Consider the following 25774-nt stretch of genomic DNA (forward strand, 5'->3'; position numbering starts at 1 on the left):
GGGTGGACGCGTGTCTATCGCAGGCCATGGAGAATGATGACAACCCGCCTCCGATGAGCTCCTGGCTCTACATCGTTGGACTATGTCTGACCCATGGCCACAGTACCACCATCCACCCGGACCATCCCTGCATGCGGCTGTGACACTGCAGCGCACGGTCCCGTCCTCTGCCCGGGGGATGTTGATGGCGGCCCAGGGGGAAGGGGGCAGACTCACCTGGGGCTGAGGTAAGACCACCCCTCACACACACACTTGCGCTCAACGTACATGACACCCCCGCACACATTGGACAGAGCACAAAGGCAGCTTCGGTAGGTGTAACATTGACTTTAATAACCAAAGGAGTTCATGCATGTGCCCTAGCGCCTAAAACTCATCTGTGCCCTGCACCCGTGCCAACTTACTCAGTGTCTAATTGTTTGGCCTTACGGGCCCTTTGACTACGTCTACGTGGTTCCCCAGACGGTACAGCAGAACTGGAGGTGGACTCCTGTGATTCCTGCCCTCTGACACTGGATCCCTTTGGCGGCCGTTTCCTGGGGCGTCCTGGCCTAGATGGGCCAGGCTGCGGCCCGGGCGACTGGGATGGCGAGCTGCCAGCCTGTCCTGCCCGTTGCCCACCCGATGCACCTGGGACGGAAGGGGGGGAGTCCGAGGTGTCGCGGTGTACCGGGACCTCCCCTACAGAGGGAGCCGGGACGGACCACACCACCTCCTCCTCCCTCGGGGTGCCCGATGGCCCCCAGGCCTCTACATGGGTGGGGGATGCGAACGGACTGGCCATCCGACGCGCCCCCGACATCTGGCGCTGCCAGTCCTGGAGGCCCGTGCTGGTATCGACAGGGGTCTGCAGGTTTGCAGCCATGGAGCCCAGGGGGTTGTCGAACCCTGTCTGCGACAGTGCGACGCCAGCTCGCACATGGCCACTGGCGCCGATGCCCTCAGCGATGGCCTGCTGAGACTGGGCCATGGCCTGCAGAGACTGGGCCATGGCCTGCAGAGACTGGGCTATGGCCTGCTGAGACTGGGCCATGGCCTGCTGAGACTGGGCTATGGCGTTGAGCGCCTCTGCCATCTGGCGCTGGCACTGGCTCATGGCCTCCTGTGAGAGGGCAGCCATTTCCTGGGCCACAGACGCCGCCTGCACGGAAGGCCCCAGGCCTCGCAAACCGTTCCCCATGTCTGACACCGTCGCACCCATTGCCTCCACCGCGGACGCCACCCGTGCGGTGTCAGCCTGGGTGGCACGCATGACCGGGACCACTCCCAGCTCCTGGACGCGGGTGGACTCCTCCACCTGCGACCGCAGCCGCCGCAAGCCACCCGTCACCCTATTCGCTCGTCTCCGTGTCGGTGGTTGCATCGGATCTATGTGTGGGTGTGGTAACTGCAGGAACCCGGGATCCATCTGGGCGGCAGATGTTCGCTTGGCCTGGGCTGCCCTCCGACCGCCCGGTCCCTCTGCTGCTCCTACCTCCACCTGCTGTACCGGGACGGCTGTGTTGTGCGCACCAGTGAGTGTACCAGACGCCTCATCACTAAAGTGCCCAACCGTGGTGAGTGTTTCTGCGATGGTGGAGGGTGTTGGTGACAGCAGTGGCGTTGTGTCGTGCTCTTCGTCCCACTCTGAGTCCATGGCACTTTGGGGTGGGGGTTCGTCTCCACCCATCCACTCTGAGTCACTGTCCGGTATTTCGTCTTCCCGGGTAGGGGTGTCCCGGGTAGTGCTGTCCCGGGTAGTGCTGTCCCGGGTAGTGCTGTCCCGGGTAGTGCTGTCCCGGGTAGTGCTGTCCCGGGTAGTGCTGTCCCGGGTAGTGCTGTCCCGGGTAGTGCTGTCCCGGGTAGTGCTGTCCCGGGTAGTGCTGTCCCGGGTAGTGCTGTCCCGGGTAGTGCTGTCCCGGGTAGTGCTGTCCCGGGTAGTGCTGTCCCGGGTAGTGCTGTCCCGGGTAGTGCTGTCCCGGGTAGTGCTGTCCCGGGTAGTGCTGTCCCGGGTAGTGCTGTCCCGGGTAGTGCTGTCCCGGGTAGTGCTGTCCCGGGTAGTGCTGTCCCGGGTAGTGCTGTCCCGGGTAGTGCTGTCCCGGGTAGTGCTGTCCCGGGTAGTGCTGTCCCGGGTAGTGCTGTCCCGGGTAGTGCTGTCCCGGGTAGTGCTGTCCCGGGTAGTGCTGTCCCGGGTAGTGCTGTCCCGGGTAGTGGTGTCCCGGGTAGTGGTGTCCCGGGTAGTGGTGTCCCGGGTAGGGGTGTCCCGGATAGTGGTGTCCCGGGTAGTGGTGTCCTGGAAAGTGGTGTCCTGGGTAGTGGTGTCCTGGCTCGGATGTGACGGGGGCCTGTGGCTGCCCCCCTCATCGCTGGGTGGTCGCTCCCGCACGTGACGGGGGTGTCGTCTCCCTGTTGCTCCAGGTCTCTCCGTCTCCCGTGGTCTCCGAGGGGCATCCTGCTGGCGTCGCATTTTGGAGGGTTCGGGTCTCTCCGTCTCCCGTGGTCTCCGAGGGGCATCCTGCGGGCGTCGCATGCTGGAGGGTTCGGGTCTCTCCGTCTCCCGTGGTCTCCAAGGGGCATCCTGCGGGCGTCGCATGCTGGAGGGTGCGGGTCTCTCCGTCTCCCGTGGTCTCCGAGGGGCATCCTGCGGGCGTCGCATGCTGGAGGGTGCGGGTCTCTCCGTCTCCCGTGGTCTCCGAGGGGCATCCTGCGGGCGGTCTGCATCTGCGGGGATGGGTGCCTGGACGTTTGGTCCTGCGATACACAATGAAGCATGCATGGTTAGACATCAGGCAGTGATCAGGTGATACGGGAGAGGGGGATATAGGGGAGGGGGGATATGGGGACGGGCTGTTGGTGGCTCACTTGCTCGTGGGGCCCCGACCTCTGCATCAGCAACCTCCCGGTCCTCAGGTCCGCCAGCCAGTTCCAGGGCCCTTTCCTCGTGTACGGTCAGTGGCCTCTCATCAGCGGGCCCTCCTCCAGTCCTCACATGCTCCCTATTGTTGTGTGCGCGCTTCTCCTGGGGGGGGGGGGGGGTAGCAGGGGTAAAAGGCAACAGTGTTAGGCAGGTATATGAATGCACGCCATCGGTTGCGCGTGCATTGCAGAGGTTAAGGTTAGGGCTGGATTCACTTGGGGATATGGGGGAGGGGGGATATGGGGGAGGGGGGATATGGGGGAGGGGGGATATGGGGGAATATGGGGAGGGGGGAATATGGGGGATATGGGGAGGGGGGAATATGGGGGATATGGGGAGGGGGGATATGGGGGAGGGGGGATATGGGGGAGGGGGGGGATAGGGGGGAATATGGGGGAGGGGGGAATATGGGGGAGGGGGGGATATGGGGGAGGGGGGATATGGGGAGGGGGGATATGGGGGAGGGGGGATATGGGGGAGGGGGGGATATGGGGGAGGGGGGATATGGGGGATATGGGGGAGATGGGATATGGGGGATATGGGGAGGGGGGAATATGGGGGAGGGGGGAATATGGGGGATATGGGGGAGGGGGGATATGGGGGAGGGGGGATATGGGGGAGGGGGGATATGGGGGATATGTGGGAGGGGGGATATGGGGGAGGGGGGATATGGGGGATATGGGGGAGGGGGGATATGGGGGAGGGGGGATATGGGGGAGGGGGGGATATGGGGGATATGGGGGTGGGGGGGATATGGGGGGGAGGGGGGAATATGGGGGAGGGGGGGATATGGGGGAGGGGGGATATGGGGGAGGGGGGATATGGGGGATATGGGGGAGGGGGGATATGGGGAGGGGGGATATGGGGGAGGGGGGGATATGGGGGATATGGGGAGGGGGGAATATGGGGGATATGGGGAGGGGGGATATGGGGGATATGGGGGAGGGGGGATATGGGGGAGGGGGGATATGGGGGAGGGGGGATATGGGGGATATTGGGGAGGGGGGAATATGGGGGAGGGGGGAGGGAATATGGGGAGGGGGGGGATATGGGGAGGGGGGGATATGGGGGAGGGGGGATATGGGGGATATGGGGGAGGGGGGGATATGGGGGAGGGGGGATATGGGGGATATGGGGGAGGGGGGATATGGGGGATATGGGGAGGGGGGAATATGGGGGAGGGGGGAATATGGGGGAGGGGGGATATGGGGGAGGGGGGATATGGGGGAGGGGGGATATGTGGGAGGGGGGGATATGGGGGAGGGGGGATATGGGGGATATGGGGGAGGGGGATATGGGGGATATGGGGGAGGGGGATATGGGGGAGGGGGGATATGGGGAGGGGGGGATATGGGGAGGGGGGATATGGGGGATATGGGGGTGGGGGGAATATGGGGGTAGGGGGGAATATGGGGGAGGGGGGAATATGGGGGAGGGGGGGATATGGGGGAGGGGGGATATGGGGGAGGGGGGATATGGGGGATATGGGGGAGGGGGGATATGGGGAGGGGGGATATGGGGGAGGGGGGATATGGGGGATATGGGGGAGGGGGGGATATGGGGGGAGGGGGGGATATGGGGAGGCTCACCCTGCCTGCTCTGACGAGGTCGTTCACCTTCTTGTGGCACTGGGTGCCTGTCCGTGGTGTTAGGGCCACAGCGGTGACAGCCTCTGCCACCTCCCTCCACAGACGCCGGCTGTGGCGTGGGGCAACTCTGCGGCCGTGCCCGGGATACAGGGCGTCCCTCCTCTGCTCCACCGCATCCAGGAGCGCCTCCACATCGCGTGACTCGAACCTCGGGGCTAAGCGACGGCCAGCCATCAAGTCGGGTGTTGCGGTCGGCTGTTCCGGTCGGGGTGGGGGGGAGCTGCGCGGCCTTATGAGCCGTCACGCCGTGCAGCGCGTATATGACGCTGCACGGCGTGAACCACTGCGCAAGCGCGGATCCGTTACGTCGCTGCTAGCCCATTTCGGGCCGCAGACTATCGGCCCATTTTTATGACGTGACGCAAGTGGGATTTGCGCCGTTTTTTGCGCCGATCGGCGGAGTTTCCGCCGATAACGGAGAATTTCGCCCCTTGTTTCCAAACTCTTTCTTAATCATATTTTCTTATTTGAATTGACCTCATGCCTTACTAATATTTCTCTTTTTGCTCTGAATTTCTGTTGAGATTCACTTTTTTTTCAATGGTTAACATGTTTTACATTTTGTTTCCCCCCCCCCCCCCCCCCCCCCAAGTTATTAGATTTAGATTCACTGGCTAAAGAGACAAGTGCACTAAGGACTGAGAAACAGAGCTTGTCACAACCATTGCATGAGGCCAAAAATAAGGTATTAACATTACCATGTACAAACTGTATATCATTCAGTAATTCTGGTCTTTGTACAAGCTGTTTATCAGTTGTTCTGGTCTAATTTCTTCTGATCTAACTAAACATTCAGTAAGAGATGCACCCAATAAACATTCAGTAAGAGGTGCACCAAATGAACGCGAAATATTCTCATCTTCGGCAATCACTCGTTAACGAGTACGGTTGTCCACCTAAGAAATTCCATGTCACTGGTCATGGGTCCTGTGGGCCATTGCATGGTTGATGAGCCTGATCCTAGAGCCGCATCTCTGACCGGTGTTTCCCAGAGGGGATTGTCCTTGGCTACTAGGTTGTGGGTATTCCTTTCTCGGGCTCCTTTTCTGGACATCCTCTTGCCTTCGGGTGTTCTCAAAGGATTGTGTCCCTTCAATCAGGAGGTTCTGAAAGTAGGTCTCTTCTGAGCAAGGGTCTCCCAGGCTATGTTGCATTTCTTGAGGTAAGCCTTCTGGGTGTCTTTGAAGTGCTTCCTTCGTCTTCTCATTTGGGAACCTTCCTTGAGCTGAGCGAAGATGATTTGCTTTGGCAGTCGGTACTATGACAATCTAAGCACGTGGCTGGCTGAGTGGAGTTGGTTTTGAATGATTATGGCCTCGATGCTCGTGCTCTTGGCTCCTTCAAGGACGCTGATGTTAGTTCCATCTGTCCTCCCAGCTGATGCGGCGAATCCGTCTCCGACAGTGTTGATGATACGTCTCCAGGGCCTTGAGGTGGTGCCTGTAGTCCAGGTTTCTGAGAGATACTGACTATAGGAAAATGGAGTTGATGTAGAAGTTCAACAATGATCTGATTGAATGGCAGAGCAGGCTTGAGGCTGAATAGTTCACTCCTTGTGTTCTTAAGATCTCTATTTTAAACCTCAACCCTATAATCTCCATTTTGGAGCTACAATCCGAACAATTCCTTGTGTTAGGTAAGGGAATATCAGTCAACATTCCCGGTTTCAAACATCGTTGGAAGTGCCTGTGGGCAGAGTTCTTGTATGGGCAGCGTGCACTTCACAATGAAGATAAATGACCACTACTCGCTGTTTAGGCTCTCATGTAAAACATGCAAACTACCAAACATTCAGCATTTCCAGAAGAGAGGATATGCAACTTATCTAAAACATGCAGATTGTCCAAAACATAACCAATGCAAATCGGGTCAAATCCAGCAATCTGTTTTGGGTCAAGGAAAGGGCTGATTAAGCCTTTAAACAAATTCCGACATAAGTTTGAAGTGTATGATGCTTTGATTTACAAATTTAACTAAAGTGTTTGTTGCCAGGGGATGGCAAGACTATTGGAGAAATTGTGACTTAGTCCAAAAACATTTTGTTTTAACATCTTTGCAAAGTTGGCAAAAAAACAAACAAGAGGTTTTACCTTTAGTCCTTCAACAAAACTTTGAGCTCCTGTGCATTGTTGATTGCAGTGAAACAAATTTTAACTATTTATGTTTGGGGGAAAAATAGCAAATGCGCAAGTTTTCTAATCACAAATATTGACCCAAATTCAGATGAAGAACTTAGAATTGGATTTGGAGCGAGCACATTCTGAGCTAGACCATCTGAAGCGTGAAATTCGAGGAAAGCAACAGGAGAACTTATCACTGGCACAGGAGATGGGATCTATTACAAAGTCATTGCAAGAGGCGAAGGACAGGGTATTGTATTCGCTTGTTAATTGGAACAATGCTAATGGTAATGAGCAGGAAAGTTAACCTGAGCACATTCTCCCCCATCTTTGCATGGGTTTCGCCCCCACAACCCAAAGATGTGCATGGTAGGTGGATTGACCATGCTAAATTGCCCCTTAATTGGAAAAAATGAATTGGGTACTCTAAATTTATTTAAAAAAAGGAAAGTTAACCTTACTTTCTGGATAATAGTATCATTGCAGTTGCAACTTTTAAGTAGGTTAATGTAAATATCAGTGGCTGTCTGAGGTTTAAATCTGCTCATTAAAGATGCCATATAAATGTTTTTTTGTTAAAATGCCTAGTGCCTAATTTGAGTTAACTTTCAGTGCAGGTGAGACCAGTTTTTTTGCTCTACAGTAGAACTTTGCAGATAGCTGGAGAGGTTGACAATTATTTTTAAACCAGAAAGGATTAGTTGGGAAAACATACCAATTTCCTTGACTTCCAAGTGAGGCCGGTACAATGCTTTATTCCTCAAAGCTGCTTTTTAACATAAATTGAACTGTAGAATTTACAGCAAATGCTGTAAGTGGAACAGTGGTAAGTTAGTAGAAAGCTAGAAATCGATTTGTTTGTGTTTTCATCTTGTGTCTTGATTTACTTTTATGAACCAAATGATTAGGTGTTGGGAATAATCTGGGCAACTTTATGGGATGTTTTACAGGCTGGTCTAGCATTAGTCTACAGTACAGCTAGTCTCTGTGGGACCTGCATGTAATCTAATTATTATGGGGGTCGGTTAACTCAGTTGGCTGGGGGCTGATATCGTGTATGCAGAGCAAGGCCAACAGCGCGGGTTCAATTCCCATACTGGCTGAGGTCATTCATGAAGGCCCCGTTTTCTCAACCTTGCCCCTCCTGCTGAGGTGTGGTGACCCTCAAGCTAAATCAAACGGGAGAGCAACCTATCTGGGACTGTGGCGGCAGTTTTAAATTATGATTACAAAATAGCCCAACACAATCCAAGTTTGGAAGGACAAAATCTTGTAACACTAAATCTAATATTATTGAAACAGTAAATTTTGAAATACATGTCCAATAAGTTAATGTCCTACTATGCACACATTATTGAAATATTGTTGATGTGACTGTGACAGATTAGCCAGATGCATATCCTGGAGACGAAATTGGAGTCTATGAAACAGGAATGTCAGACTTTGCAAGACACACGAGTAAGACTGGAAGCTGATCTGATGGTTTCTCAGGAACAGGTAAATACTCCTTTATAGTCCTCCTTAAAAGCCACCTCTTTTACTGGCATCCAATTTCTGTCTGATAACATTCCTGTGGGACATTTTCCTGTGTTAAAGACAGGGTAAATGCAGAATGTTGTTAATATAATAGTTTGTGTCTGTCTCTCATTGAAACCAGGTTACCGCTATGGATTTTATTTTGTGCTTTTCTGTTTTAAAAAAGTGAGGAAGGTATTCAACATCTTGGATTTTAGCAATCACAAAAATGGGAAAACATTAATGCTCAAATTATAATGAAAGAGTGTTACTAGTTTCTCTTAGAATTCCTGCAGTTCGGAAGGCCATTTGGCCCAGCAGGTCTGCACCGACCCTCTAAATGAGCACCCTACCCAGGCCCACACTCCTGCCCTATCCCTCATGACTCCATCTAACCTTTAGACTCCAAGGGACAATTTATCATGGCCAATCCATCTAACCTGCTTCACTTTGGACTGTGGGAGGAAAACGGAGCACCCGAAGGAAACCCACGCAGTCACCCGAGGTCATAATTGAACCTGGGTCCCTGGCGCTTGTGAGGCAGCAGTGATAACCACTGTGCCGCCCAACAACAAGGAGTATCTTGCACAACAAGCAGTTTATGATTTGAATAACAAATTTACTTTCCATTTTGCTTGTTCTTGGACAGTAGCGTTGACACAGTAAGACCGTAAGATGTAGGAGAAGTAGGCATCCAGCCTGTGAAGTCTGCTCTGTCATTCAATGATATCATGACTGATTTGATATAATAATAGTTCACATCAAGCAAGTTATTGTTCTTCTGGCAACCTGCTCAATTTCTGCAACTACATTCAATATCTGATTTGATGAGCTGTATTTTGGTCTGCAGGTTCGCCATCTCAATCAATTAAGATTCCACATATCCATTTCAATCAACTGAGATTACACAGATGCTGTCAGAGCTGCTGAGTTTATCCAGCATTTTCATTTTTTGTTCCAGATTCCAGCATCCACAGTAATTTGCTTTTAACTAAGATTTGGAGTTTGGTTTTTATTGCAGTTGATTTGGAATTTCCAAACCAACTAGCCAGTGTATCAAAGGAACTTTTTTCAGAAGCAATATTGAGGATTAGAACACAAGAACTTTAGCCCTTGCTGTTACCAGGGAAAAGACATTGTAGTTACATGATACCTGTAATTAGCTTAATAACCAGTTGTTGCTGGATTGAGTTGAGCTTTCTTTGTTGGAATGAGGGAGAATGTTGAGCTGGTAGATCAGTGTTCTTCAAACTTTTTTCCTGGGATCCACTTTTGTCAACTGCCCGACCTTCGCGACCCACGCTGACTGACCGATAGTGGCTGTTGGGCGCTTCTCCCACGATTGGGACCACCGCGGGAATGGCGTGATGATCACTCCGCGACCCTACCGACACCAGCCTGCCGCCCACCTGGGGGTCGTGACCCACAGGTTAAAAAAGCCTGAGCTGGATGATTCTTTTAGATCTTCCATTTTCCATAAACTTAAGCTCAACTCAGTTGCTACTTGTATTTAACTTTGACCAAGTCCATTTACTTGTGTGTCTGCTGATTCACATTGGTTCCTGGTCTGCCATGCTCTTTTTTAAAACTTCCATCCTCAGGTTAAAATTCCTCTATGGCCTTTTCCAACCCTGTCTCTATAACCTGCTCCAGTGCTACTGGAACACAAATTCCCTCTCTAAACCACCTCCTCTTTCTTTAAGACACTCCTTAAAACCTAAGTCTTTAACCAAGCTTTCAATCACTCTGGATTGGGTCAGATGTCTGATTATACTTATATGAGTGCCCTGGGATGTTTTACCCTGTTACAAGTGCCATTTAAATGCAAGTTGTTGTTAAACCCAATACGATTCTCAACACAAATAGAATAAGGCTTTAAAAACTATTCCTTTGTTGTATCTGTCCAATTTAGACACTTTTGAACAATTCACTTATTCAAAGGTTTTACCTGGGTGCCTTTTAATAGCGAGGAGAACAAAGGAAAAACACAAATACAAGTTCAACAATCTTTATTAACAAAGTTAACCCGTAAATTAACCCAAATATAAAGAAACACCCGAGATTCCGTTACACTACCCGTGAATGTGGTCTGCTCCTGACGGACCTCCACAGTGGTCACCTTGGTGTGTCCAAGATGAAAATGTCAGCTCGAAACTATGTTTGGTGGCCTGGCACTGATGCGGACATCGAGTGGGTGGCCCAGCGCTGCGTCCAGTGTCAGGCGCACCAAAGGTTGCCTCCTGCAGCCCCGCTCCACCCGTGGGAATGGCCAGGTCGTCCGTGGTCTCGCCTCCATAAAGACTTTGTGGGCCCCTTTCAAGGGGCAATGTTCTTTGGTGATGCCCACTCAATGTGGATGGAGGTCCTCAGGATACAGGCGATGACGGCCTGGACCAGCATTGGGAAACTCCGGCACATTTTCAGCACCCACGGCATATGCGAGGTGCTGGTATCGAGCACTTACGAGCGCAGATTTTGGGGCATTCATGTCTGCCAATGGGATCCGTCATGTGAGGACTGCCCCATACCACCCAGCTTGGAATGGTTTTGGCCGTGAAAAAAAAAATATTTTCTACAAACAAAACTGACAAATAATAATAGCCCTTGGGTGCGTGCCGAGTGGGATGTCATTTCTTCATCCGAAGGATTTTGAAATCCGTGTGTAATGGGGTTGTGTTTCCTGTGGTGGTGGTTTGTGGCACCATTAAAAATGTTGTTTATAAATCTGTGTTGAATGGGGTTGTGATCCACAGGTGGAGGGAGTGGGATAGGGTATTTCCTGGGACAGGGTTTAGTGCCACCCACAGGAGAAGGGAGTGGGATAGGGTATTTCCTGGGGCAGGGTTCAGTGCCACCCAAAGGAGAAGGGAGTGGGATAGGGTGTTTCCTGGGGCAGGGTTCAGTGCCATCCACAGGAGAAGGGAGTGGGGTAGGGCAAAGAGTTGTTGGCAGCTGGAGTTGCGTGGGTTCGGGTGAAGAGGCACCCTTGGAGTGTTTTCCTGATGTGAGTGGGCACAGAGCTCCACAGCTGGAAGCTGTGCCTTTTGGCATGAAGGAAAAGTCACATATGAATGTGTGGGTGAAAACTCGATTGGAGCAGGAATTGTTGGACACGAAGGGAAAATCACGCATGCATGTGCAGGTGAAGACTCCCTTGTAGTTGAAACTGGTAAGTACGCTTTTATCCTGCAACCAGACTGCTGTTGATTGGAGAGTTATGACACAGTGGAGTGGGTCGAAAAAACTTTGCAATGAGGTAGATGCGTGGAGTGGATGTAGAGAGGAAAAGAAACTATTTGCAATTGCGACTGAGATGTCCTGACACCACCTCAGGAGACCTACGTGGGCGGGCTTTGGCTTCCGGGTACCCACTGTGTCGCCACCACTGGTAGTGGACACCAAGTCAAGCGGTTTTGGGAGTCCCGGTACCAAGGCGCCATGGGGCTAAGGTTTGCTGGCTCCCTGTCTTTTTGGTTGGAGTCCCCTTCTCTGGAGGTCTGTGAATTGGAGCTGGATCCGGCTGGGCATGGGTTGGTCCTCGGAGGCACAGGGTGGGGGCCTGGGGTACATGGTGTGGACTGTGGTCTGGCTCTAGTGGTATGGGGTGAGGGTGCTCAAAGATTCCTTCTAGGGTGACGTGGTGCTGGTGGAAGTTCTGTTGGGAACTAAATGCCTTCATCTGGTTGACATGGTACCATCTGGCTTTCTTGGTTCCATCACTACCTTGTATACAGAGGGGCTGGCCTTATCTAGCACCGAATAGGGTCCAGTGTATTTTGGGACAAAAAAGTAGCGGACTGGAAAGCTCGGAGCATTACAATTTGTCCTACTTCATATCTGGCAGGTTTCAACTTACCATCGAGGTAGGCCTTACTCTGTTGTCTGTTTGCCTTTCTTAACAGCTGTGGCCTGTTGTGCAGCCTGGATATTTTGTAATAGTGTTCTCACGGTGTTCTTGTGTGTGAGTGCCGCAACTTCAGGTCCGTATAGATCCAACCCGAGTAGCGGCTTGATCCCTCACATAGTGTGTCCGATCATTAAAACTTGGGGGTGTATCCGGTGGAACTAGACACAGAGTTTCATACTACCATGCAACCATGAATATGAAGGGCAGGACTGGGCGGCACGGTAGCACAGTGGTTCGCACTGTTGCTTCACAGCGCCAGGGTTCCAGGTTCAATTCCCGGCTTGGGTCACTGTCTGTGCGGAGTATGCATGTTCTTCCCGTGTCCTCATGGGTTTCCGCCGGGTACTCCGGTTTCCTTCCACAAGTCCCTAAAGACGTGCTGTTAGGTGGATTGGACATTCTGAATACCCCCTCGGTGTACCCAAACAGGCACTGGAATGTGGCGACTAGGGGATTTTCACAGTAACTTCATTGCAGTGTTAATGTATGCCTACTTGTGACAATAAAGATTATATATAGGACTTTATTCCAGGAATAGTTCTGCTTATCGGTTTTGCGGATCATGTCATTTAGGTTGCGGTTCATTCTCTTTACAATACCATTTGATTGGGGGTGGTATGCGATGTGGAATTGTTTTATTCCAGATAGTTCCATCTCCCATTACCTGGGCTGTGAAATGAGTGCCCAGATCAGAGTGGATGCTGCGGAGGACCCCACCTAGTGAGTAATAGGATGTCAGCTGTGACTTTGGCTGCGTTAGTGCGAGTTGGAAAAGCCTCCACGCACTTACTAAAGGTGTTTACAGCGACCAGGATGTACTTGTATCCTCCCGTACCGGGCGCTAGGCCAGTTCCCTCAGGGGCTTGCCTTCCTGGTTCTTCCATATAAACACCACATCCTGTTTTCCTCTTCCACATTGAAGATCCATCTATGTAGATTTTCAGAGTATGGTTGGGCCTGTCCATGTTGGTTCCCTTTGTGCCCCACTTTCGTTTTGGCAGAAATGGCCCCTTGGGGTCATTTATTGCTGGAATTTGACATTTGTGAGGCTCCCCTACATGGGTTATGTTGTCTCCCAGGAAGGTGAACGGACTCTGGTATGTTTCACTGCTATGTCCTGGCCCTGGAGCATGTGTCGACTGTGCTATCCTGTTCTGGCTAACCGTCCCATCATTGATCCATCCATTCAGCAGTAGTTGTAAAGTGGTGTGTTCGGTGAGGATAATGAGGGGATTTAGGCTGACTGTATAGTTGGAGCGGAGCACTGCCCAGAAGACTGATAACAGATGTGGCTCGCATACCAAGAAGCTTTGTTCCACCGGGGTCAGTGAGCGGGAAACATAGGCTATTGGGCCGAGTCGCCCATGCTGGTCCTGAAGGCGCATTGCTGCCAGTGTGGTATTCGTGGCCATTACCTCAAGCGCAAATGGGAAATTAGGGTTGGGTACTTGCAGGGCAGGGACTTGCACTAATGATCATTTTAGTTCGGTGACCGCAAGTGAATGTCTCTCGGCCCAGATCCATGGGGTGTTTTTCCGCAGGAGCTCAGAAAGTGGGGGCGGGCAGCTTTGGTGGCAAAACTGTCGATATGGTTTCGGCAGTACCCCACCAAGCCCAGAAGGAAGCGAAGTGAGCTCATGTCCTTCGGTAAGGGGAGACGTGTTACACTTGGCCCGCTTCCTTTCAATCTCATGCTTTTCTGTCACTACCGTACCCAAGTAGGGTAGCTATTTAAATCACTGGCTTTGAAAGCAGACCAGCAGCACGGTTCGATTCCCGTAACAGCCGCCGGAATGTGGCAACTAGGGGCTTTTCACAGTAACTTCATTTGAAGCCTACTTGTGACAATAAGCGATTTTCATTTAATTTCAAGTAGACTTGTCTCATGATTTGGGATTTCTTGGGGTTTATTTTCAATCCTAATGTAGTGAGGAGGTTCAGTAGCTCCTTTAATAATATTAGGTGATCCCCCCATGTCTCCGTTTGTATGAGATCGTCCACATATTGTACCAGACATTCTGGTCTGGAGAAATGTTCCAAGCCTTTGGCTAGTCGCTGGTGGAATATGCAGGGGGAGTTGTGGAAACCCTGGGGTAGACACATCCAGGTGTACTGCAGCCCCTGGATCGTGAAAGCAAATTGATACTGACAGTGGCACTCCAAAGGATTTGATCAGAAGCCGTTGCTAATATCCAGCGCTGTAAAGTACTTGACGTGTGGGGCCTATTGCATCATGGCTTTGGGGCTTGTCGCCACTGTGGTGGCCGTAACACGGTGGTCTGGTTCAGTGCAGTTAATGGTGAGCCTCCAGGACCTGTCCGCTTTTCTTTCCGGTCATATGGGGGAATTGTTGGTGGATCCGACGGGGCACAGGATCCGGGGTTCCTCCCTCTTAGTAACAGCTCAGCTGAACCCAAAAACTGCTGACACATATCAACTCCGGTTAAGATGGCTTTATTTTCCCAAGCTTGGTCCACGCATGTGGGAGAGATCTGGATAAATGCCAATACCACTCTGCCTGACACCTGTACAAACAAACCAATTATACAAGTTTTGCAAAAATCAATAGCCCACCCGAGTTGGACTTGATCCAATCCTTGGAGCTGTCAATTTTATATTGATCACTGGAATTTACTTTAAGCAAAATGATGAAGTGATCAGCTCATGATTTAACCCCATCCTGCCACCTGTTGTTTTCTAGGATACTGTGTCCATTATGAAGTTGTTTTTCTGACATTCCCATCTTACTTGTCGCAGACAGTTCTTGTCCACCTCATTGTTCACCTAGGGGCAGGATGCCAAAGTTGGTTCCTCATTACATCAAGCAGTGTTTAAGACAGGATATTGGGGGGCACTGCTAAGAACTGTTTACTGAGCTGTGTTATTGCTGACCACACTATTTCTGCCTAATCCCTGTTTGTCTGAAAAACACGGGCAAGTTAGCTAGTTTAAATCCCATCATACATTGTGGCCACTGCTTGTGCAAGAGTTTGAATACTTATTACTGCTATGTCCTAAAAATACATGTTTAATGTCTAATAATGATTTCTGGGTTTATTTTCTATGATTAATCTCAATCCTTAATAAACTAATTTATGGAGAACTATTCTAGTGTTATCCAAGCTATTCAGTTTTAAGGGGAATATCTCAGGACCCCCCCCCCCCCCCCCCCCCCCCCCTTCAGTTAGTTGGGACTGGTCTCTCTATCTTGCACAGGCATTTGGTATGGTCTGTTGCATGAGCACTATTGTCTTTCCTTGCTTGGTGTAAGACTTTTACTGCAGCCTGCAGGTCGTTGCATTTTAATTTTAGTTCTTACAGTTGTGTTAGCGCTTTGTCTTTCTTGCTGATGGCACACTGTGCTTTTTGATTGGCCTTATCGTACGGAGCCTGAAACTGGCTCATATGGGGTTGAGACAGTACCTCTCCTCCCTCAGTGCTACGTCGGCTTCTAATTGCTGAATCGCACGGTGGCGCCCACCATGTCCTGTTGTAACTGTGTTATCTGAGTATCTCTCGTTTCATCTGATTAATCTGTTCCTCTTTGTCTTCCTTCGATTTGGATATCTCGGCTTCTCTTATAATTCTGACTATCTCTATCTCACTTCCACGGAGCTGTTCCAGACAACTTGTGATTGCAATCACCTTACCAAGTTTGGGAGCCCTCTAACCGCCCTCCGTATGGGCGCGGCCCCAACAATTTTCTCCTTCCGATCCCTGATCCGATGTCAGGGTGTCACCTCACTGTACTCACTTAGGGCCATTTGCTGTTCAAATATGTGCGTAGGACTTTCTCCCATTCGGCACGACTGGTCATTACTATTTCTCACTTTAGGGTTCGCCACGGGGTATTGGAAACCAATCGGGATAGGGGTCTGGTTTGCAGTAAATCCTCTCCCTGGTTTGCAATAAATTCCCTCCCAGAGAATGTTCCCAATTCTCTCGACTATCCTAATTCCGAGTAGAGTTTGTAAACCTCACGTTTTTAATCGACTTGTAGTGGATTTTGATGCAACTAAGGACACTTGAGTCAACCAAACCAGGTCCACCGGTTTCCTTCTCTAAAGGGCATTAGTGACTAGCATATTTTTTTTTTTTTTTTAACAATGGCTTCATGATGATTAGATTTTTAATGTCGATGCAGCACAATGGTGCAGTGATTAGCACTGTTGCCTCACGGCGCCGAGGACCCGGGTTCAATCCCAGCTCCCTGTCCGTGTGGAGATTGGACATTCTCCCAGTGTCTGCATGGGGGTCTCACTCCCACAACCCAAAGATGTGCAGGCTAGGTGGATTGGCCACGCTAAATTGCTCCTTAATTGGAAAACAAAAATAATTGGGTGTTTAATTCCAGATATTTATTGGATTCAATTTCAACCTGTGGGAGGATTCGAACCCAGGTCCCCAGTGTATTAACTTGGGTCTCTGGATCACCGGTACAGTGACAATAGCAGCCTGTCCTGGTTAGGAAATGAATGATGGCTTTCAAATGAAAAGGATCCAATTGGTATCAGGGAAAGCATTCTTTGTCTCGGTCTGTGCCTCAAAGCTTGGTTTCAATTCTCAATGTTGAACCTCTCCTCGGATGAGGGGAGAAGTAACAAGATCTATTGATAGATTTTTGGTATTAATAAAGAAAGAACTATCATTTATATAGCATCGTCCATGGCCTATGGATATCCCAAAGTACATTTCAGACAATTAAATGTAGAGTAAAAAAAATGATTGTTAATTAGACAATGATCATGTGATGTAAGTAAGCATGACATTCGATCAGATGACCAAAGGACTCTGAAGGAACAGGTCACAGAACAGTCTGTGTAAAGGTAGTAATATTTCTTACCATACAGTCTTGGCTGTAAAGAATTGTAAGTACATAGGCTGTATTAATTTTTTCTAGAACTATGTCCAAGTAGCTTAAGAAGAACCTCATTCATCCCAAAATCAATATGGAGGATAGGACAATGACCCAAACCATTAAACACTTATGAAATGTAGTCACTGTTGTCATGTGGAAAACATGGAGCCAATTTGACAAGATTGCACGAACAGCAAAGTAGTAATAACGTCATCTATTTTTAGCGTGTTGTTGGTAGGAGATAAATATTGTCAGGACACCTGGGAGAATTCCTTTGGTCTGCTTCAATATAGTGCTCGTCTGGTCTTTTGTGTCCATCAAGGCAGCAGATGAGGTCTCAGTTTTACATCTTTATTGAAAAATGGCACCTCTAACAGTGCACTCCTTCAGGACTGGGATTATCAGCCTAGGTTATGGTTACAAGTCTCTAGATATTGTGTGCAGGGGACATGATGGGAAATACTTTGTACTAAATTGTTCCAAATAGAACGTTCTTCTTTCAAGGTTTATAACCAGGAAGCAAATTTCATGAAGTGATAGTGGCAATTGATTACTGTAACAAAATATTCAATACTCCTTAATTTCCCATGCCCTGAAGAATAGCAACATTGAGAGCTGATATTGTCATGAAGTTCCAAAAATTGCAAATTGTGTATCATTAGATTAAAATTTCAGTTTGCCATACCACTTGTTGCAGTTTGGATCTGAGATCCACAGCAATTTACGTGTGGCAAACTAAAGAGAGCTTCTGATCTCATAGAATGGCAAAACAGTGTTGCAAGTCCACAGATTTTAGGCCAAACTACAAGTTGTTTTTGTGAGAAAGAAATATGCACAGCAACAAAAACAATAAATTATGGTGTTGCTTCAGTGTCACTGGTGCATTTAATCTGCTTTTGAATCTAACATAAAACGCATCAAGAGTCCTTGATGAACTTAAAACATGGGCTCGATGGTGTCAGCTCAATGGGTAGCTCTCGCCTCCGTCATAGATACATAGAAGATAGGAGCAGGAGGCCTTTTGGCCCTTCGAGCCTGCTCCGTCATTTATCACGAACATGGCTGATCATCCAACTCAATAGCCTAATCTTGCTTTCTCCCCAAGTGCTATATCTAGCCGCCTCTTGAATATATTAAATGTTTTAGCATCAAGTACTTCCTGTGGTAATGAATTCCAGACTCACCATTCTTTGGGTGAAGAAATGTCTACTCATCTCTGTCAGAAATGGTTTACCCTGAATCCTCAGACTGTGACCCCTGGTGCTGGACACCTACCATTGGGAACATCTTCCCTGCATCTACCCTGTCTAGTCCTGTTAGAATTTTATACGTCTCTATGAGATTCCCTCCTCAGTCTTCTGAACTCCAGTGAGAACAATTCTAACCTGGTCAATCGCTCCTCATATGACAGTCCCGCCATCCCTGGAATCAGTCTGGTAAACCTTCGCTCCACTCCCTCGAGAGCAAGAACCTCAGAAAAGGAGACCAAAATTGCATATCATATTCTAGGTGTGGCCTCACCAAGGCCCTGTATAATTGCAGCAACACATCCCTGCTTCTGTACTCAAAACCTCTCACAATGAAGGCCAACATCCCATTAGCCTTTACCGCCTGCTGTACCTGCATCGTTGCCTTCAGTGACTGGTGCACAAGGATACCCAGGTCCCGCTGCACACTCCCCTCTCCCAATTTACAACCATTCAGGTAGTAATCTGCCTTCCTGCTTTTCCGTCCAAAGTGAATAACCTCACACTTATCCAAATTATACTGCATCTGCCATTGATTTACCCACTCGTCCAACCTGTCCAGATCATGCTGTAGGATCTCTGCATCGTCACAGTTCACCCTCCCACCCAACTTGGGATCATCTGCAAACTTTGAGATGTTACATTTTGTTCCCTCATCCAAATTATTTATATTGTGAATTGCTGGGGTCCCAGCACGGATCCCTGTGGTACCCCACTAGTTACTGCCTGCCAATTTGAAAAGGACCCATTAATTCCTACTCTTTGTTTCCTCTCTGCCAACCAGTTTTCTATCCACCTCAAAACACTTTTCCCCAATCCCATGTGCTTTAACTTTGCACAATAATCTCTTATGCTCAACTTTGTCAAACACCTTCTGAAAGTCCAAATATACCACATCGACTGGCTCTCCCTTGTCAACTGTACTGGTTACATCTTCAAAGAATTCCAACAGATTTGTCAAGCATGATTTCCCCTTCATAAATCCATGCTGACCCTGACTGATCCTGCCACTGCTTTCTAAATTTTCTGCTATGAAGTCCTTGACAATGGATTCAAGAATTTTCCCCACTACCGATGTTATGCTTACTGGTCTATATTTACCTGCTTTCTCTCTACTTTCCCTTTTTGAATATTAGGGTGACATTAGCTACCCTCCAATCTGCAGGGACAGTTCCAGAGTCTATAGAATCCCAGAAGATGCCCACCAATGCATCCACTATTTCCAGAGCCACTTCCTTAAGCACTCTGGGATGCAGATTCTCAGGCCCTGGGGATTTATCCGCCTTCAATCCCATCAATTTTCCGAGCACCATATCTCTACTAATATTGATCTCCCTCAGTTTTTCCCTCTCACTAAATCTTTCATTCTCCAACGTTTCTGGTATCTGATTTGTGTCCTGTTTTGTGAAGACAGAACCAAAGTATGTATTTAATTGCTCAGCCATTTCTTTGTCCGTTATTATACATTCCCCTGTTTCTGTCTGTAGGGGGCCTACATTTGTCTTTACCAATCTCTTTCTCTTCACATATCTATAGAAACTTTTAGTGTCAGTCTTTATGTTCCCTGCAAGCTTACTTTTGTACTGTACTTTCCCCATCTTAATCAATGCCTTTGTCCTTCTTAGCTGAATTCTAAACTGCTCCCAATCCTCAGACCTATTATTTTTCTTGGTCAATCTGTACGCTTCTTCCTTGGATCGGATACTATTTCTAATTTCCTTTGTAAGCCATGGATTGGCCCTTTTACCCCCTTTGCTTTTGTGCCAGACAGGAATGAACAGTTGCTACAGTTCCCCCATGTGTTCCTTGAGTGTTTGCCATTGCCTATCCACTGTCAACCCATTAAGTAACTCCCCAATCTATCAAGGCCAACTCACGCCTCATATCTTCGTAGTTCCCTTTATTAAGATTCAGCACCCTAGTTTCCGAATCAACTACTTCACACTCCATTTTGATAAAAAAATCCATCAAGTTATGGTCGCTCATCCCCAAGGGGTCTGGCACAGCCAGATTGGCAATGATTCCCTTCTCATTACACAGTACCCAGTCTAAGATGGCCTGCTCTCTAGTTGGTTCCTCCACATATTGGTCAAGAAAACCATCCCATATACACTCCAGGAATTCCTCCTCTACGGCAATAATGTGGCTAATTTAAATCACCCATGATCACCGATATTGCCTTATTACATGCAACTCTAATTTCGTGTTTGCCATTCCCAGTATCACCACTACAGTTTGGGTTCTATATAAATGGCACCCACTAATGTTTTTTGCCCAACTCTACCCATATAGACTCCACATTCTCAGAGCTAATATCCTTTCTCACTATTGTGTTAATTTCCTCTTTAACCAGCAGTGCCATGCCACCACCTTTTCTTTTATGCCTGTCCTTCCTAAATACTGAATACCCTGGGACATTCAGTTCCCACCCCTGGTCACCCTGCAGCCATGTCTCCGTAATCCCAATTATATCGTACCCATTTATATCTATCTGCGCGATTAGTTCATCCACTTTATTGCGAATGCTCCATGCATTAAGGCACAGAGCCTTTAAGTTTGTCTTTTTCACATTGTTTGTCTTGCTCCCAATATTTTTCTCTTTTGCCCTGTTTGAATTTTGCCCTTGGTTTCTCCACCTATCACTTTTTACCTTTTGTTTTTGTCCTTGCTCCCTCGTTCTCGGAGTCCTTGCATAGGTTCCCACCCCCCTGGCATATTGGTTTAAACCCTCCCCAACCGCTCTAGCAAATAGCCCCCCTAGGACATCAGTCCCAGTCCTGCCCAGGTGTAACCGGTCCAGTTTGTACATGTCCCACCTCCCCCAGAACCAGTCCCAATGCCCCAGGAATCTGAAACCCTCCCCTTGACACCATCTCTTCAGCCATGTATTCATCCTGTCATTTTTACTCTGATTAGCATGTGGCACCGGTAGTAATCCTGAGATCACTACCTTTGAGGTCCGATTTCTTAACTTCCTTCCTATCTCCCTGTATTCTGCTTTTAGGACCTCACCCCCCCCTTTTGTTTTTAAACCTAAGTTTGCACCGATGTGTACCACGACCACTGGCTGTTCACCCTCCCCCTCCAGAATATCCTGTACTCGCTCCGAGACATCCTTGACTCTAGCAACAGGGGGGCAACATACCATCCTGGAGTCTCATTTGCGGCCACAGAAACGCCTATTTCCCTTATAATGGAGTCCCCTGTAACTGGCACACTTAGTACCCCTCCCCTCTGCAGCAGAACCAACAAAACATTGTAGGTTCAAGTCCCACTTTAGATGAGCAGATAATCTAAGATCACAGATTGGTGCCAGTAGTCATGAAATCCGGTACTCTACAGAGGTGGAGTGAGAACAGACATCTGGGGCGAAATTCTCCCGAAACGGCACGATGTCCGCCGACTGGCGCCCAAAACGGCGCCAATCAGACGGGCATTGCGCCGCCCCAAAGGTGCGGAATGCTCCGCATCTTTGGGGGCCGAGCCCCAACCTTAAGGGGCTAGGCCGGCGCCGGACGAATTTCCGCCCCACCAGCTGGCGGAAAAGGCCTTTGTTGCCCTGCCAGCTGGCACGGAAATGACATCTCCGGGCGGCGCATGCACGGGAGCGTTAGCGGGCGCTGGCAGTTTCCCAGGCATGTGCAGTGGAGGGAGTCTCTTCCGCCTCCGCCATGGTGGAGACCGTGGCGGAGGCGGAAGGGAAAGAGTGCCCCCACGGCACAGGCCGATCGGTGGGCCCCGATCGCGGGCCAGGCCACCGTGGGGGCACCCCCCGGGGTCAGATCGCCCCGGGGTCAGATCGCCCCGCGGCCCCCCCCCCCCCCAGGACCCCGGAGCCCGCCCGCACCGCCTTGTCCCGCCGTTCAAAAGGTGGTTTAATCCATACCGGCGGGACAGGCAATTTATCGGCGGGACTTCGGCCCATCCAGGCCGGAGAATCCAGCAGGGGGGGGGCCGCCAACTGGCGCGGCCCGATTCCTGCCCCCGGCGAATATCCGGTACCGGAGACTTCGGCAACCGGCGGGGGCGGGATTCACGGCAGCCCCTGGCGATTCTCCAACCCGGCGGGGGGGCGGGATTCGCGGCGGCCAACGGCGATTCTCCAACCCGGCGGGGGGTCGGAGAATGACGCCCCTGACCTTTCTGATGAACATAAAACATCCCATGGTTCTGTGTCAATAAAGGGCAAGGTCGTTCTAGAGTGTGCTGGCAAACGTTTAGCATTCGAACAATATTCCGAAAATACGGTTATTTATCTTATTGCTATTGTGGGACTTTCTGCACAAATTGACTGTTGTGTTTCCTGCATACCATCAATTAAGTACTTTAAAATAAATCGGTGTTCCTCCAGTTCTGGCACCTTGGCTACCCTGGATTGCTTTTGTTGGCTAGACCCTAACTCAGGCATTCTCTCCCTAGTTCTCGCTGCCGGTCTACATCTTTGACTAAAGTTTTGGTCAGCTGTTCTAATATCTTGTGGCTCAGGCAACCTTTTGTCTGATAACACTCTTATAAAGTGCCTTCTGGATGTTATATAAATACAGATTGCTATCCTACCAGAATAATGCAAACAAATATGACTTATATAATTTTGTTCACAAAAGTATGAATGGGTCTATTAAAAGCACAATTTAATAAAGATGCAAGTGGTAGTTTCGGAGCCCACACATCAAATCCTCTGGGTTCTCCCCTGCTCCAGTAACCAGCACAGGGCTAAATCGCTGGCTTTTAAAGCAGACCAAGGCAGGCCAGCAGCACGGTTCAATTCCCGTACCAGCCTCCCCGAACAGGCGTCGGAAAGTGGCGACTAGGGGCTTTTCACAGTAACTTCATTTGAAGCCTACTTGTGACAATAAGCGATTTCACATTTTCAGCACTGTGTTGGCTTTTTCATCCCCAGTTGTTGGAGGCCAACACCAAACTGGCGCTCTCCCAGTCTCAACACCTGCAGGAAGTACAACAGTTAAAGGAGCAGGTTTGCAATGCTGTGCCCAAAAATCAGTTGGCACAATTGCAGCTGAAACTAACGGAGGAACAGCAGAAAGTGCAGCACCTCCAAGAACAGCTCAACACTCAGAATCAGGAAGCCAACAAGTTGATGTGTGAACAGCAGGTAAAGCATAAGTTCTGGAACACTAAGTTTTTGGGATCCAATTTGGACCTTGGTTTGCCTCTCCTTAAAAGGTCATCTCCATTAAGTTTAAGTTTGAACTGTTTTTCATGCTTGGGCAGTGAGGAGTTCTGGATTATACAGGGGGTCTAAATGTTACTTCTTGTATCCAAAGCTTTGCTGGTCGTAGTCTAACCAACGGCAACTTGTATTTACAGTTCCGTTAATGTAGCAACATAAGAGGGTATTAGGGGAGATAACTCTTTGACCAGGCTGGTGATTTTCAGGAGCTTCTTAAAGGAGTGAGGGATTTAGGGAAGGAATCCCAAAGCTTCAAGCCTTGGCAGCTGAACGCACAGTAATGACTGACGTAAACTGGCCAATGGAATGAATGGCAGTTCTGGAACAGCATCAAAGGAATGAGAAGAATTCCAAACCACATTCTGTTTGCAGAGGCTGGAATTAGAATTATCCTCAGAGCTGTCTAGGGTCCAACAACGTGCACTTATCTAGTGCCTTTAATGTAGTTAGATATTCCAAGGCACTTCACAGCAGTGTAACTGGACAACATCCAACACTAAGTCAAATAAACAGAAATTAGAAGGTGTTATCAAAAGCTAAGATAAAGAACCAGGTTTTAAGAAGTGTCTTTAAAGAGGAACGTTAAGAGGTTTTGGGAGGGAATTATCAAGCCTAGATATCTGACAGCATAACTATCAGTGGTTGCGTGAGGAAAGCAAAGATGCACAAAGCATGGACAGAATTGGAGGATGGTAGCACTGCATCAGGTTACAGAGATAGGGAGAAGGGCCATGGAGGGATTTTAATGTGCAGATGAAACAATTGAGACACCCAGTGGACCAGGAAGGAGCCAGAGCAGATCAGCAACATAGCAGGGTTGATGGGCGAGTAGGACCTGGTACAAATTCACACATTACCCCCGTGCTCGCTGAACTACATTGACTCCCAGGTCAACAATGCTTCAAATTTAAAATTCTCACCCTGGTGTTTAAATTCCTCCATTGCCACGCCCTTCCTCATCTCTGTACATTTCCAACCCGACAACCCTGTGATCTCTGCACTTATCCATTTCTGCTCTCCTATGAACCCTCATCTTCCTTCTCCTGATCAATTCAGCTGTCTGTGCCACAACCTTGAAATTCCTTCCCCAAGCCTTTCTGCCTCCTTAAAACCCACCTTCTATTTGTCCCAGTATCTGTGGCTCAATTCCACATTTTTGTCTGATAAAAATGTTAAAGGCAACATAAATGGAAGTTTTTGTAACTCATTTGTTGTTGTGCCGATGGCACAGTCTGAGGAGTAAATTCCCCACTTGCTTTGCTGTGAGGAAGGATGCTTTGTAATACAAAGTAACGTTTCCTGCTGTGCGAAGATCTGACTCTCAAGGTTATCTGTCAACCAATTCCATCACTGCCCGTTGGACAACTTTTTGCTGTTTCAGTTAGGCTGTGTGGAAATTAAGCCAAGAACTGGCATTATCTCATGTGTACGAAGTAGCCCTTCCTCAATTAGAATGGTGTGAAGGATGAAGGACTTCAATGATGTGGAGAGATCAGAGAAAGTTAAAGGAGATTTGATAAGGGTTCCAGAATTATGAAGGCTTTTGATAATGGGGAGAAACTGTTTCCAATAGCAAGGTTGTTAACCAAAAGCAAAGATTTAAGATAATGGTCAATAGAGGGAAGATATGTTCCTTTCGTTGTTGCAGCAATCTGGAATGCACATCCTGAAATTGGGTTGGAAGCTGATTCAATTATTTTCAAAGAGAATTGGATATATTTTCAAAAACTAATTGGAGACCTCTTTCAAAAAGCTAGCAGACACGGGGGGTCAAATGGCCTTCTCATGCGCTGTATGATTCTAAAAATGTCAATATTCAACTGCATTTCCTACATTGATTTCCAGAGTTATAGTAAAGGTTTTGAAAACGTCCCCATTTAAAAAAAAAATCATTTTTTCCAATTAAGGGGCAATTTAGCGTGGCCTATCCACCTACCCTGCATATCTTTTGGGTTGTGGGGGCGAAACCCACGCAAACACGGAGAATGTGCAAACTCCACACGGACAGTTACCCAGAGCCAGGATCGAACTTGGGACCTGGGCGCTATGAGGCAGCAGTGCTAACCACTGCGCCACCGTGCTGGTCAAAAAAGTACCCGTTTTGACTGAGAAATAACTTCTATTTTAGGAGGAATACAAGAGACTTCTAAAGCGAATGGAGGAAAGGATGGAGGAGGTTGAACAGAAACTGAAAAGTGTACGAATTATGCTTCAAGATAAGATGAACCAGCTCAAAGAACAGGTAAGTAATTGCAGTGCTCAGGGTTAACGTAAAACAATGTCATGGCAGTCAAACCACGATTGTGGATTTTTGTTATTCATTCAAGGGATGTAGGCATTTCTGGCTGGGCCAGCATTCATTACCGATCCCTAATTGCCCTTGAGAAGGTG

At 48.8% G+C, this 25774-nt stretch overlaps 1 protein-coding gene across 8 annotated transcripts in view; it reads left to right on the forward strand.

Annotated features, from left to right (window-relative positions):
* Positions 1-25774, forward strand: part of ninl (ninein-like) — a 182212-nt gene that overhangs the window by 155057 nt on the left and 1381 nt on the right. For 5 of the 8 annotated variants that reach the window (XM_072504465.1, XM_072504483.1, XM_072504490.1 and 2 more), the window contains 5 exons: positions 5138-5230; positions 6769-6915; positions 8049-8162; positions 23093-23305; positions 25512-25625. In XM_072504465.1, coding sequence (XP_072360566.1) covers positions 5138-5230; positions 6769-6915; positions 8049-8162; positions 23093-23305; positions 25512-25625 — 681 coding nt within the window. The remainder of the gene's footprint in view (positions 1-5137; positions 5231-6768; positions 6916-8048; positions 8163-23092; positions 23306-25511; positions 25626-25774) is intronic. The other 3 variants (XM_072504496.1, XM_072504474.1, XM_072504499.1) reach the window with 3 other exon arrangements.

Source organism: Scyliorhinus torazame, chromosome 1, assembly GCF_047496885.1.
Source record: "Scyliorhinus torazame isolate Kashiwa2021f chromosome 1, sScyTor2.1, whole genome shotgun sequence".
Lineage (NCBI taxonomy): Eukaryota > Metazoa > Chordata > Chondrichthyes > Carcharhiniformes > Scyliorhinidae > Scyliorhinus > Scyliorhinus torazame.